The following is a 15,623-nucleotide window of genomic DNA, read 5'->3' on the forward strand; positions in this document are numbered from 1 at the left end:
CACGGGTTGAACGCAGAATTCGGGGATCCTGCAGGCTTTGGTTATTCCTCACTGGAAAGTATATATTGTGTTGTTGTTTTGTGAGTAAGGTTTGACCAATGAAACTCTCAGAGGAAGCCCTGTGTTTGCTTTGTGTGTGTGTGTGTGTGTCGGTGTGTGTGTGTGTGTGTGTGTCGGTGTGTGTGTGTCTTAAACAGAGATTATACTGCTGGGATGCCAGTTCTTCCACAGACCCCACATCACCCCGAGCTTCCAAGCTGTGAAAACATACCGGAGGTTTGTTGGTTCTTAGTGGCTAATAAGGTGTCATTGTGCGGTGGAGCCGTCTGACATCCCACAGAGTCATTAGGATGACATGAATGGATTTAGCAGTTCATCTGTAACACGCAAACACGTGACGATACTCATGTGCATCTACACTTTTTGAACAAAATCAACCATTCGTGCTGCAAAAATCATTAATTTTTATGATAGAAGACTATATAAAAACTGGCAGGCTTGCTGGCTTTTCTCAGACAAAGTCAAAATTGTGCTTTGCTCCAGGAAAACCGAGTTGAACCACGATAAAAACCTGCGGCATCAAAGCTCAAGGCTTTCAAAGGCTTTCTTTTTACAGCTAACTTCAGGAGTCCTGGCTCCTATGTGTCCAGACAGCTTATAAAGGCCAATTCAACACTTCAAATCCTCTCTCCTCACCACCACTGCTCTTATCAGAAAATAACCCCCTGATATAGTGTCTGGATTTCTCTGCAGAATGGGACATTTTGAAGTTATTTCTGAGGGAAAAACGCTGTCATCCAACTCTGCTGCTTGACCTTGTTAGTCCCGCGGGTTGATTGGAGGCTATCTGGGACTTTTCTCTTTGAAGAGCGCACCCCTGTCTTTTCTCATCTCATACAGTTGATCCATCTTGGCTGGCTGGCATTGGACTCATTGCGGTTCAGCTTTAATGGAGTGAACATGAATATCACTGGCAATTGTGGGAGCCTTGTACATGTGGGGGACTGTGGTTTGTTTTTTCAACAGATATGAGTAGGCTGATAGAGAAACACTGCCTTCCAAGGCCGCAGCAGAGAAAATAGACAGGTCTCTGTGGATCTGGCTCCGGTTCTGGACTTAGTGAGTGAGAGCCTGAGTAGTGTCTGCCTTGATGTGACCTCGGGGAGAGGTGGTTAATGACGCTCTGGGGTCTCTCATGACTGGTGTGTCAAGTTGCATGAGTCAGTAATATACACTTGACTTTATCAAAACCCCCACTCACTGCTCATTGATAAGGACAAAGGCTTTCTTCATCTGTCCTCTGCCACCGCTCTACGGGCCAGGAGGAGAGCATCATGGGGCCAATCCCTCCGAAAAACAATCAGCGCTGTTTATCTCGTCTTCATGTTCCTGTAATTGTCAGGCCCTGACAGTCCATAAGTGACTGATGAAGGTTTCGTCTTTATTAAAGATCAACACTGGAGAAGTTGTCCTGTGGTGACATCATATTCGAGAGGAGCAGCTGTGTTTTCTCAGAGTCACTTCAGCAGCAAAGAGCAGAACTCCGCAGAGAAATCTGCCAAGAAATGTAAATGTGGAGTGGGTGTAAATACTTGGTCTTGCATTATTGGTTTTTAAAATAGGGGATGATGGTGGACCAGGGTCTGAGACACAGACCATGAAATCGCAATAAACCTGGTTAAAATTCACTCAGACTTACTTAACTTCATAGTATATACATTACAGCACAATTGAAATTCTCCATTCCAAGTCCTGCAACTCAAATGTTTCTTTGGTAAACACAGCAAAATGCACTAAAAGTACCAGAAGTGAAAGTACTCACAATGCAAGGTATCTGATAGTCTTGATTACCATTACTGGATCATTCTCATAGAGCTAATCTAAACTCTTTAACTAATTTAACAATTTTAATCTTTAAAAATAGGTCATCCATAATCTATCAAATGTGTGTAGGCAAGATTTGTAAATGGTTAATGTGTGTTGTATGTAAAAACTACCTACTGACTGGAAAAGTAACTAGTGACTGAAGCTGTTAAATTTATGTAGTTGATTAAAAAGTACAATATTGTGCTCTGAAATGAAGTGGAGCAGAGCCATCAGGGAGCTTGAAAAGGGAAATACTCCCTTAAACTACAACTACATCCAATTCTTACTTAAGGGTAAATTGAATCCATAAAAAGGTTTAAAATTATTTGGATTGAGGCTCTAATCTATAAAAGGGTAATCTTTGAATCTATAAAAAGAGGTGAAATCATAGTATATAAATTATATATGCTTTGTATTTGACATCATAATTTGTAACGTAACTAGTTCCTCATTTCTCTCTTTATCTGTGACATTATCACTGAGAGGTCATACAGTTGTAAACTGTTTAATGTTACAAAACTGTGTCCTCTCAAATGCAGTGGAGGAGAGGCATCATGGGGTGTAAAGAGGAAATGCTCATGTAAACAACAAGTATTTAAGTCCAGTACTTTCACAACTGTAAGGCAAATTAAAGCTAGAAAAGCACTTACAATACATATGGAATGACCCATTATTGTGAAACATAAATACTTCGTTTACTCTCCGATCTATACCACACGTACAAGATTAGAAGCAAATGTAAATATAAAATCTACTAACTTGTTGCTTCTCTTGCTGTAGATAGAACAGTGAAGGAAAGACTGGTGGTCTGTTAACCTGTGAGGAACAGCAGGTAGAGATCAGCACCATGGACAGAGCCAACAGACAGGTAAGCTCACCTTCACAAGTCTAGAGCTGCTCAGCCTCATGTTTTCTCAGTCAGCATCATCATAAACATATAAATATTTATGGAAGATCCGAAATCTAAGTTTTGAATTAACTTTGAGAGCAAGCAGAAAAGTGCGATAAAGGTGCTAATGTCTCTGGTTAAGTTTTGAAATGTTCAACTGACAAAGAAACAGTGTCACTTAAACAAAGCCTGTGTTTCCCCTGGAACAATACTTCACTCTCAGGCCTCCGCAAAGATGTAAATGGATGTTCACTGGTGTTGTGACCCCTGACCCCGGCTGCCCCCCTGTTTCCTGAACCAGATGCTGCTCCTGTGGACCACAGCCTTCTCAACCTAAACAAAGTAATCCTCCACTAAACAAGATGGATATTGTATCACCAACCCAGTAAATACCAGAGGGCTTTACCCCCAGAGCTGCCCCCTTTTTCTCATTCCTGACTGCAACCAGCGGGGAATAAACACGTTTTGTATTGTTTTATGGATGAAAAAAGAGACACAAACTTTATTTCCCAACAGTTTACATACATTTTGTGGTGTATTACTGTATAGAAAACAAATGCCCTCTTGTGGGGGGACATACTTAGAGCATGCAGTGCTCCTCCAAGGAAAAGTTTGAAACTTTGCAGCACTGGCTACATGTCAAAAATGTAAGATTGGGATCATGTGTTGCCTATATAAAAGCCTTTTGATCTGACTTGGTTTTAGTAAGACTAGATGGAAACATAAATCCAAAATCTATGTGGGTTATGTCTGCGGAGATGTGCCAAGTTTGCATAATACTGGGCTTAAAAAAGAAGTGTGAGCTGCATGCACTTACTGGAATTTACAGCAACATAAAGCAGTGATATGAAGCAACAGGTATTATATTTGGATCCTGATTAATGGATGAGATAATAATAATATGCATTGGATGCACTAAGACTTGTGGGAAGGAAATCTAGTCATAACCTTTTAGTTTCAAATCTTATTTGCATGGTTTTTAAAGTGGTTTTGGTTCAAAAAGAAATTTCAGCACAAGTGTAATGGGTCAATGTACTTTTCGATTTCCCCTGTGAACTCATAAAGGTCAGAAGTGACAAAATATTTTTTTCACTAATAAAATGTATAGAAATATATTTATATTACTTTAATGTAAAAAAAAAGTTTAGCACGAATCTAATTGGAGTTAAGGGTTATTATTATTGTATAAGAAGTATATTCTTTCTGTAAAACTGTGTAATTTCATTTATTAGAAGTCCAATAAAACTCTATAGAGTAAAATCATTACTTTTAGATACAATTATATTTTAGTTTATAATGTCATGTCATGTCTAAGAAGTCTAATAAAATGTAACTGGAGTTAGAATTATTATTATCATTCAAGAACACATCTTAGTTTATAATGTACTGTCATGACAGTGCAGCATTCCCTTGTTATCTCTCCCTCCTCTGATTTATTATTAGGAGGGTTTCTGATGGTTCCTTTAGATGCTCCCACCCCTCTCCTCGCGTAATTCATCTTCTTGGCCAATCCTGTCCCTCCCCAAAAAGTTTACGCCGTGCAGCCTATAAGAACTGCCTAAGTTTCTCAAGTATCAGAAAAAGTCTTGTCCTCCCAGGAACTCTATCTATGGATACTTTGGTTTCCTCCAAGCCGCGAACTGCACCTACAAGCGGACTAACTCTTTGACTTCATGAGAGGGAAATAATTCTATTAGGTGGGGGGAACTCGTTCAGCCGCCATCTGCCCGAGTGGAGATGTCTGAGGAAAATATGGGCGAAGAGTCTAGTAGCTCGCCAGTATCTCCCGTGGACAGTCAGAGCAACAGCGAGGGGGAGCAGGACAGTCAGCCCAAGAGGTGTGGGAGGAAGAGGAGGCCGAGCAGGAAGAGCGGAGAGGACTCGGACAGCCCGACCCCTGGGGGGAAACGAGGGAAGAAGTCCAGCAGCAGCGGCAGCCCGCAGTCCTTCGAGGATCTCCAGTCGCAGCGCGTCATGGCCAACGTGAGGGAGCGCCAGAGGACCCAGTCCCTGAACGAGGCGTTCACGTCGCTGCGTAAAATCATCCCCACGCTGCCCTCGGACAAGCTCAGTAAAATACAGACGCTGAAACTCGCTTCCAGATACATCGACTTCCTTTACCAGGTGCTGCAGAGCGACGAGCTGGACTCCAAGATGTCAAGCTGCAGTTATGTGGCGCATGAGAGGCTGAGCTACGCCTTCTCAGTGTGGAGGATGGAGGGCGCCTGGTCCATGTCAACATCTCACTAACATCTGGAGGAAGACTGTTCCTCCCGAAGATGGTACGAATGTCTTTGTTTAATCAAGAGAGCTGATTCCACCCTGGGAGAAATGACACTATAAGAACAGTTCTTTCTGTGCGGCCCCAATGCAGCCTGGCGTCTATTTGGCGCAATTGTGCGTAATTCTCCTGCAGAGCTCAGAGATAATCGGTGCCTCGTCTCTAACCCACAGGTGACTGCTGAATCTACTTCATCACATTCTGACGGGACAAGCCTGGAGTCCAATGCTGGATACATGGGATCACTCTATTTAAAACCAAAGACGACAGGAAAGGGTCCGGGGATGGTGGTTTCTTTTCGCAGAGGCCCGACACCGTGTGTTCGCTCCCTACACCTCACTCTGATGTGTTTCCCTGTTGTTGACGACGAATGTTGAAAATACCATGTGTGTGTTTAGTTTTTTTACTGCATGCCTTTGGACTACTTTCTGCAGAGGTCAAAGTGCATTATTGAAGCAGTGCTCTTGTGTTGTGGGGCTTTCAACTGGTGGCGAAGCTCACATTTCAGTCTGTGTGGATCTAACCTGTGCAAAAAAACAAAAATATTTTCAGAAAACATTTATTTATTTATTGGGGAAACGTGTAACATTGAGGAATGGATCCTGTGTCTGACAAAATGCAAACACATTCCTTATTTTTATTATCGTTTTTTTTGTAAATGTTTGTATATTGTTTTCCATTAAAGAAAATTACATGAGATTGACTTTTTTTGTTCTTTTTCTGTCACTTTTTTGTTTTTTTTATATGTCAAAAATAAATATAACAAATGTGAATTTTAAATGTCAACACATTCTTCAACTTCTAAAACAACGTTAATGACAAAAGCTTCCACAATATACCGCCAGCAGTCACTTGGGAAAACAGATGGAGTTTTTATTGGCTCCAGTAAAAGCGTAAGAAAAACATGCTGCTAGGTTTTTTTTACTTATAGTAAAGTTACACATTCCAAAAATAATATATAAACCAAGATTAAATAAAACCCTCACTCCTCTTTAACATACACAACTGTTAAAGGAACTTCCATTGTTCACACATACGTTTTATAAATGTGAAGACTTCTGCAAAATTCAAAAATAATAAAAACGTGGAGAAGAAAACTCACAGTCAGACTAAAATTATATTTTTTAATTAAGATGAAAAAAACCCTCTGGTTTCCTGGGGTTGTTTACAGTGAGATTAAGGTCTGGGCATGAAACTCAACATTATGAGTAAATAAGTACAACTGGGGTCAAGTCAACCTGCAGTTATACATCCATGCTGAACAACCAAACTATTGTCTGTCTTCAGTTTTTCATTTAATGTAAAAAGCCCCCTGTTTGTGTTTTGAAAGGCTAAACGAATAAAGTTTGTTGTTGTTATTATTATTATTAGTAGTGCATTTTATTCATGATACTACAGATTTGGATATTCTATCTCTAAAGAGGTCTGATATGAATTATTTTATTCTTGCACTTTTGCTGCAGACAATTTCCAACAATAATGAACCAAATGGGATAATGTGATCGATTATAGGGCTATTTACAATGACTTCTGAAAGAGACTTTCTGCATCCGTGTTTTGTTTTCATCACTAAATAAATCTTGCCCACTGATGGATCTCAGAGGTGTTTCTCACTGTCCAAATCAAAGTGTGCGTCCGTTTGAAGGTGTGTAATTGGCTTGCGAGGCATGTATGGAATTCCCAGATGTCTATGAAATTCAAGGAGGCCGTGAAGGTAACACAGGCTGCAGAGGCTGTTCTCACTGGTGAGTTTGGAGAAATGCTGCACAAACACAGTCCATCGGCCTGATCAATAAACACATTTCCTGAAAAACGTTATAAGGTTTTCACTCGGTACCACATCAACAAACACTGGCTGTATGTGAAATAAAAGCTGCAACATCCTCGTGATAATCACAAAAAAACTAGTTTTTCTTCTGTAAAAAAAAAAGAAAAGAAAAAAGAAATTTGAATCCAGTCCTTATGCAACGCTAAATCCTTCAATAAGTTCCCTCTGCTCCTTTCTGCAGAGGAGAGGAGTTGGCAATCGACGCGATGCAGAGGCACAGAATGAAACCTATTTAGAACAGATGTTAGTATTTTTAAAAGAAGGTCACGTGAAATGAGCAGATGTTCAGACGGTGCAGGGACTCAGCGGTGCAGCAGCAGCTCGGCACACAGACAGAGAGCGAGCACCGAGCAGAGCTGCTCTCACACGGACACGAACCCGGAGGCTGCCCGCTCCCACCTCCAGGATCATCCAGAGCAGCTCTGATCCAAGCGGATTTAAGAGAGGGCCACCCCGCGGGGAATAGTGTGGATCAGGCTGAGGATGGTGCTCAGACAAAGGTGGGTTATATATGAAGCTATATAGACAGTCTGTAGTGGGTCGGTTCTGACTAGGCTTTATTATTTAACTGTAAAATCATATGTGAGGACGTGTTTTTAAAAGTTTCAAACACTGACAGGCCTACACCGTCAAAGTTTCTGACCACTTTAAAAATGTGTGTGTGCGTGTGTGTGTGTGATTGTGTGTGTGTGTGTGTGTGTGTGTGTGTGTGTGTGTGTGTGTGTGTGTGTGTGTGTGTGTGTGTGTGTGTGTGTGTGTGTGTGCGTGTGTGCGTGTGGAGGGAGGAGGCTCAAAAGAGGGCAGTATGAAAGATGAACGAGAATTTATGATCTGGAAGAAAAAGAGACGTAATAAGAATAGAACTGTGCATCAGGCATTAAAGGCAAAAGTTAATCGAATTAACTTATTGCATTGTGTGTAATTATTTTTAACTTTGTTCCACTTTTTATGGATGAAATATTAAAATGTTTGCAAAGGAATAATTGGCTCTCATGTGCGTTTCAGGCAGAATAACGTTAATTTATTAAATGTGTTGATAAATAGTTATTTAAATCAGTTTTTGTATAAAACTGCTCAAAATCGATCAATAAACAGATGTTTGAAAACTTTTATTTAAAACATTTACTAGGGCTATTATAATAATAATATGATTATTATTATTATGATTATTACTATTATTATTATTAGTATTACTTTAATTATTATTATAACACCTTTTTAACCACAATCCAGAGACGTGGCTCCTGCAGCTAACAGGTGATAGATAATTTCTCACACGTTATTCATTAAACTAGATGACAGGAGCAGACTTTTCTACAAATTTTGCCTCTTTTAAAAAATATTTCAAGTTTTGTTTATTATAGTTAAAATAAATTATAATAAATACATTAATTTTATGGTATTTGTAAAAGCTGAGCTTTTTTGCAAGCACAGCTTAAATTAAATAAAATAATGTTTTGACTCATACTTTATTATGTGAGAGCACTGTGGAATGACTTTGATCATTTGCTACACCAGAAACATAAAATGTTGTTTTATTTTGTTGCTTAAATTAGTTTATTTCTGAAGGTAACAGGAAAAAAGAGCAGGTGCAACCCTCACAGCATGTTCAGTTATTTTAAATGCATTACCAGATTTTACATTTCGAATCTAAGTCCCTCCTGTTTGCGCAATGAAATGTTTTTCGGTTTGATCCTCATCTTTGACATTGTCTCAGAAAGTGAATATTAAACTCAGGAGAAGTTCAGCTGCACAGAGACAAGATCAGACAGCATAGCTGCAGGTGAGGCAGGGAAGTGAAGAGGGGAACTAAACAGAAACAGACAGTGCATTCCTACTGCATCTGGACTCTGTTGATTATTGAATACATTTGCATCTCTAATGCAGTTCTTTGTTGAGAGGGCATTTTATCCATCACACATGTGAGAAGTCAGATCAGTCGCTGCCCAAAAAGAAAACTTAGATCAAGCTGAAACCATTCGAGCAACACGTCAGAAGGATCAGTATGTGCCTGGTCTCTCATTCTACTTATTACTATGGGACTATATTTATTATAGAAGCTGACTCCTTTGCCTGTGATATAACTGGGAATTAAAGTTGATTTAATTTCATGTATTATTCAGATGCTGAAGTAAATTCATTTGAATTATTAAAAATATGACTTTTAAAAATAAACCATAATCCATGAGTGTTGTGCATCTCTTTACATACGGCAGCACCTGTTGGGTCCAGTGACCTTTACTGCTGTTGTGAATGGGCAGCAACCTGCACTAACTTCAGATGACAGCACCAATGAATAACTGTCATAGACAAATAGACCTAGTTTTATATTCCACCAAATCATATATTCATTCAAATCAACCTAAACTTATTTCTTAAAGTCCTCATAGATAGTCTTCCTCAGGTGATAACACTGATCACTGGTCATACTAATGGGAATCTGACTTTAAAGAGATTTTCTCCCTAAAATAAAACATATACACAGTAATTCAGTTTAATCCGAGACGTGTGTGTAACCTGACAGAAAACTGAAGATGTGTACATAGCCCAAAAAAGTTTCTGTGCAGCTTTATCTGCATTGGATGTTTAAAGGCACCTGTGCTACACTGACTAGATTCAGTCAACACAGGGATTGTTGGTTATGTGGTTTGAAAAAGAAAATTATTGACTGAAGTTTCTTTTATGGTTAATTTTCGGATTTCTGCTCATTATTTCCTCTTATTTCTCTCGTAAAAACTTCTCTTGATCACTTATTTTTTACCTTTAAAATGTCTAAATAGATTTACAGGGACTTTGCAGAAGGAAGACCAAACACACTGAATGAATTCTCTCCTTTGTTTTAGAGAATCCTTAATTTGCCAGATTCAAAGATTCTGATCGAGAGATTATAGAACGATATAAAACCTTGTCTGAGAAACGGAATGAGCCTGGAGGTAAATAATCAATGTCAGAGCTTCAGCCATGTCAAATTATCTCGAGATATTTGGATAAAAGTGGAAACGAACGATCGCACGCTTTTGGCCGTTGGAGAAAATGTTTAATGGCTGTTTAAAGCTGGTTGAAGGCTTGTGGACACACACGCCATGTTTAAATTGGCACATTGAAGATTTCAAATAAAAATGCAAGGTCAATGCTTCATCACAGGGAAAGGTAGACTGGTGGTGAAGGATGACGCCATGATCCCGGCATGCCATCTGATTGCGTGCGGGACCAGAACTGTTCCTTGATACGTGTCCAAAGGGCAGAGTCGAAACGTGTGCACCTTGTGTTGAATCTTTTGTTGCGTGTGATGCGTGCCACCCAGGCAGCAGACAAGACACGGATCAGTTTGTTTTAGAGGAATACACAATGATGTCACGGACAGGAAAGAGGCTGGGAGGAGGGCTTGGCACCTTTTGGACTTGGCTGGATCCCCATTGGCTCGGCAGAAAGAGTGCAATAATAAACAGGCAATCAGGAGGCAGCGTGAGCGTACACAAAGGCATCGCAGAAGTTTGCAGATAATAACAGCAGGTTTTTCACTGCAGGGGGATGATTATTTGTGTTCTTCAGTTGTCCGTAAATAGAGGGCCTCTCACAGGAAGTATAAACATACAGACGGAGTGGAGGGCGGTCAGAGTCCAGAGCAGTGATTTCAAACATACCTGTTTATGTTCAATCAAGATGGAATATATATTTATGAATACGTGTGTGTGTAGACAAATATATATGTATATAACTGCAGCCCCAGCTTCAGTGTTGAAACAATGGATTATTTTCTGAGGGTAGAGGAGAAAAGAAAACCTCACTACAAACTCTCCGATGAGTATCTCTCTTTTTCTGGAATTTGAGCATATAGTGAAGCTTGTTCTGCACATTTATTGACTAAATAAATGTCCTAATACACTGTGGAATTTTAAACCTATTTACATTTTGGATTATAATACTATTAACATCTTTCTGACGCGAGTCTCGATATAAAAGTTGTAGGAATTGTATTCAAAGTAACCTTCTCCTGGATGTGAATGGAGTCAGAGTACAATTTGTCCCTTATTGAGGCCCTGAGTGAAACATGCGGGTCACTGTGTATCGCCCGGGGGTAATGGGGCTCTAATGACGCAGGGTCCCTGATCCTGTCCCTAAGGGCGCTCCCCCCCTCGGGTTTTAATCCCATTAACCTGGTGGCCCACTGGTCCCACCAACGCTGAATACCAGTACACTGATAATTGATGTGTTGTTACCACGTGTCACAATGATCTCCTTATTCCCCCATTGTTCCATCTCAAACACTTTCTTCTCATCCACTTAAGTCGATTCTTCACATGTGGGTGTTTTGTGCATCACTGTAAAACCCTTGTTCTTTTGCAGACTGACTGAAGGGGAAAGTACATTCTTCAGTTTTATGTGGATACTTTGGTTAATGCAAAAAAATATATAGCACCACCCCAAAAATGTAGAAATAAGAGAGCTTAAGTGTTTTCAAATGAAATCTGTTAAAGTTTACAATGAACCAAATAAAATGGATTTCCGAGCAGCACAGAGAATGTTTCATTATCAAATGTCCTTCCTGCTTCTAATTCGACCTGAAGACAACGTTTGCAGCTTCAGTTTCTGAAACAAAGTCCAGAGGATCGTATTTATTTGTCTGAAACAAAACACAAGGAGGTATAATGACACCTAAACTGTTCTAAAATCAAATATAGTTAAATATAACTAATTTCTAGAACTGTCTAATATTACAAGTGCAAGTTTAGAAGTTTATGCAACTCAGACTGAATCCATCTTATATTCTCTGATCAAGATACTTGTTAAATCAGCTTGTCCTCTGGATCGTAAACAGGGTTAATTCTTGTTCGTATAACTTTATGTTCTCTCCTGGCTTTAACGTTTTATATAAGTTATGACTCATCATGTGTTTCCTCATGTCCCAGCAGGAGCGCCGTTGCAGGACAAAGACTCTTGATCAAAAAACAGCCAAGACAACGACGTCAACGACGTCAACAACAACAACAACAACAACAACAACAACAACAACAAGAAGGGCAACAATATGTGTGTCTTTGTACAATAACTTCTGATGCTTCTTATGTTGATAACTGATCAAAGTTAGAGTTTATGTCAGTTACTGAAAATCAATGTGTCAGAGTGAGGTGTAGGTTCTAGATAAATTGTACTGTACAGGTAATTTGCATAATCAGAATGTGAAAAAATCCAAAATCAAACAAAAAAAAACAAAGAAACAGCATGTTAAAAAACTGTCGAAAGTTTCCTCTATTTTTTTTCTCAAGAAAATTATTTTATTAGTTAATATCAACCAGTATGTTGTAATATCATAAGTAAAGTGAATAAGTAAATGTGAAAATGACACATTTTGAATTTTGAATATACATTTCATGCTGTGACTTTCTGTGACCTTAACAGTGAAAATATACAAATGTTTGCAGTTCTCTGTTTAACGGTCCGAGCTGTTGTTAGGGTTTATCTGTTGACAACGGCGTGTGCCTGTTTGTACACATGCTTCCAGTCGGAGACCTCCATTAAGAGAGACCCCCATTAAGAGAGACCCCATTAAGAGCCCGATGATAATCTCAGCGTAGGACGACGTAAACCTCCTCTTATCTGCTCTTGTCTCTGTGTCATCGTGCTGCTGGCTTCAGCCTCCTCAACAGAGGAGCGGCTGACCTCAGCGCTAAATCAAGTTCAAAGAGGAGCACTGGTGTTTGACAGATAGTTTTACACGAGGGCAGAGGGAGAACAGCGTGTTTGGTCAACCTCTGGCTCCCCCTTTGATTCGCAGCTCTCTGTGACCCCCCCGGCAGAGCGACACCACTTAAGGCCATTCATTTAGGTCGCACTGGTCAGTCTGATAAGATCTGGGTGATAACTGACTCTACTTTCAGTCTTTGTGTAGTTAACTAAATTATTTGTATTAGTCTGTATTTCAACACAAACACCACCGGTTGCAGGAAAACCATAGAACAGTTGAGTAAAAGTAAAAAAAGTAAAATTTGGAAACCAGAGGACCGAGCCCAATCTGTCACTGAAAGAGACATTCACTCAGACCTCCATTAATTACAGCAGAGTTTAGCTTACGTGAATGTTAACAAGTTTAACTTCTCATAGACAGAAATAAATCATATTCTGCTCCAAATGTTGAAAGTTTGTTTGAGTTTCAATCCACTGGTACCTGCGACAACACTCCAGCACGGCTGCATGAAACCATCCTGTGCACAGCTCACTCCAGGGCCTGGCACATGTTTCTCCTGTATTTATCCCACGGATGTAAAAGAGGAAATGAAGCTTAAATCTCTGATGCAATGAATCAAATCTTTGTTTATCGTTTCAAAGACTCACTTTGGTGCAGCTGATTGGCAGTCATTCACTTTTCCCTTTTTAAAATATATGAACAAGATGTCAGAACCGCAGCGTCTCGTGTGCGAGAGCGGCAGTTTAGTCTGGGCCGTGTTCTGCTGTTTTTGAACCAAACAGTCTGGTACCAGCACACATGATCCCAAAGCAAAGAAATACATGTGGCACATTAACTTTCCACGGACACGACTGGAAACCCATCAGGAAAAACAGCTCGGAGTTTATTCTGTGTTACGAGTCTATTATCACATTCTAAGAATGAGTAATGTATTGTGATTAAGCTGCTGTTTTCTCTGGAGAAAACTCAAAGTAATAATAACACGGAGGACGGTGAATTATTTCACAATGCGTGCACTTTCCTCACTGTGCTTCTTTATTCACGTTTGAAAGAAAAGGAAGAAAATTATGAATTTGTTGAAATCGTGCAACACTTGCAAGACAACTGTGAAAAACAGTGATATGAAGAGAGTTTTAATGTAAACCTGACAAAATGCTGCAGAGAGCTGGAGCTTACACGTCCTTGGGAACATATGTTTGAGTAAGTAATTCAAGAAATGTTCAACAGAAGAAGTGCCCATTCCATGTGTTGCAGCGAGTTTCTCACACACACACATGCATGTGCCGTGTTGTATTCATATTATGTGTTATTTTGGTTCATTTCCCTGACCTTTAACACTTGCCCCACAGAGATGCAAATGCCCAAAGAACATAATGGCTCCCTTCCTGTGTAAAAACAAGGCCGTAAAGGAAGATAATTGGGGTTGTCATGACAACAGGGTCCAGAAGGCTGACGGTGCCGTGTTCGCTTGCAGAACTTCAAACGGTATCAAAGCTCCACCAGGGCCCGTGCACCAGCTCTGGTTTGAATTAGGGAGCGACTTCCACAGCCTCTCGTCAAATTCAAGATCAATATGGAGCACCCCCTTCAGAAAAGGAGAAAAAGGAGAAAAGGGCCCAGCGAGACCTGGTCCAGACGGGCCGAGAGATCTGGATTTCATTAGAGACAATTATCTTATCTGTTTCATCTCAATGCTGCCCCAAGGGTTGGCAGGCAGACCAGTGGGCTCTTTGCAGTTTGAGAAAGCCTGCAGCCAGCCAGAGGCCTGCGGATCGGGTCATTAAAACACTCCTGCCCCTGCTGCTAGTGATAAAATATTTTCATGCTTTTGTAAATAGATTTTCTTCTTTCAACCCCACAGGACACAAAAAACACAACTTTCCTTCTCTGGCTGTCCCGGGGTAAGGATGCCCTAAGTTTTGCAGGGAGAGTCAGCCAAAACATTTGTTAGCTTTGCTCTTGGGTGAAGCTGCATGAGCGTGTCTGTACTTCATCATCAATATGTTGCCTGGACGCCTTGTTGAGGCTGTGTCATGGCATTTGGCAAGGACACCTGTCAAAGCAGCATATACAGTACAGACACAGTTATAACTAAAAAAAACTCTGCTCTGGAAAAAAATGTCAGATAGTTATGCTCACCAGGAGGCACTATTAAATTAAATTAAAGGAAAAGCGCTCAGTCATTTTCTGGATGAGGATTGGCTGAAAAGATTGATCCTCGTCTCTCATCCCTCCATTTGACGTAAAGCTAGAGCCTGGAGACGATTAGCTTAGCTTAGCACAAAGACTAGAAACAGAGGGAAACTGCTAGCTTGACCCTGTTTAAAAGTAGCTAAACGTTCTTGCCAGCCTCTCAAAATCTCAGCCTGTCACCAATCGTAAGACATCCTCAGATGTCAATCAGAAGAACCATCGTACATGATATAAACTGTCTCTGACAAAAACTGGTTTAATGTTTACTTTGACATTTTAGTTCTGTCCATGTTCCATCCATTAACATGGAGGAGGAGGGACATGGACGGGTGATTGAGACTTTTGATGCCACTTTTGGATAGCTGCCATGTCGTCCATCGTTATATACATTGTATGATATGAAGCAACAGCAAATTTGTTTTTTTAAAGGAAACGTTTTGTTGCAGATTTTATCTCAATACTTTTTTTATCAGCATAGTTAGGAAACATTGTTTATTAATGTATCTCGAAAGACACAACATTTGTCTGCTCATGAATCACTGACAGCGTATTTGTGGCAACTAAAGCATCATTGAACTTTGTATGGTTATATTTATATTTAGTTATATTTAAGCACTTTGCTTTTGGTTGAACACTGAAAACAACTTAGTTTAAACATTTAACCTGTGTTGGTGACCTTGCAACTTTATGGAGGCGACACGATGAGGGTTTGCAAGATGTCTCCTGCTGTTTACAGTCTTAGTGCTAGAGGCAAAGCTGCAAGTACAATCATCTCTACAAGAAGGAAAATAAGCGCATTTCCCATAAATGACTTTAAACAACATTTTTTAAACAAAAATATCGAGCATTGTTCAGCACTTGATCTCTATGAGAGGGCAGT

At 40.0% G+C, this 15,623-nt stretch overlaps 1 protein-coding gene across 1 annotated transcript; it reads left to right on the forward strand.

Annotated features, from left to right (window-relative positions):
* Positions 1-4,492: 4,492 nt before the first annotated feature.
* Positions 4,493-5,005, forward strand: twist1b (twist family bHLH transcription factor 1b). Its single transcript, XM_061081768.1, has one exon. The coding sequence runs from the start codon at positions 4,493-4,495 to the stop codon at positions 5,003-5,005; it is 513 nt and encodes a 170-aa protein (XP_060937751.1).
* The last annotated feature ends 10,618 nt before the right edge of the window (positions 5,006-15,623 follow it).

This window comes from Limanda limanda, chromosome 11 (assembly GCF_963576545.1).
Source record: "Limanda limanda chromosome 11, fLimLim1.1, whole genome shotgun sequence".
Lineage (NCBI taxonomy): Eukaryota > Metazoa > Chordata > Actinopteri > Pleuronectiformes > Pleuronectidae > Limanda > Limanda limanda.

Coding starts and splice junctions, on each gene's coding strand:
- twist1b (XM_061081768.1), top strand. CDS start 4,493: ATGTCTGAGGAAAATATGGGCGAAGAGTCTAGTAGCTCGCCAGTATCT.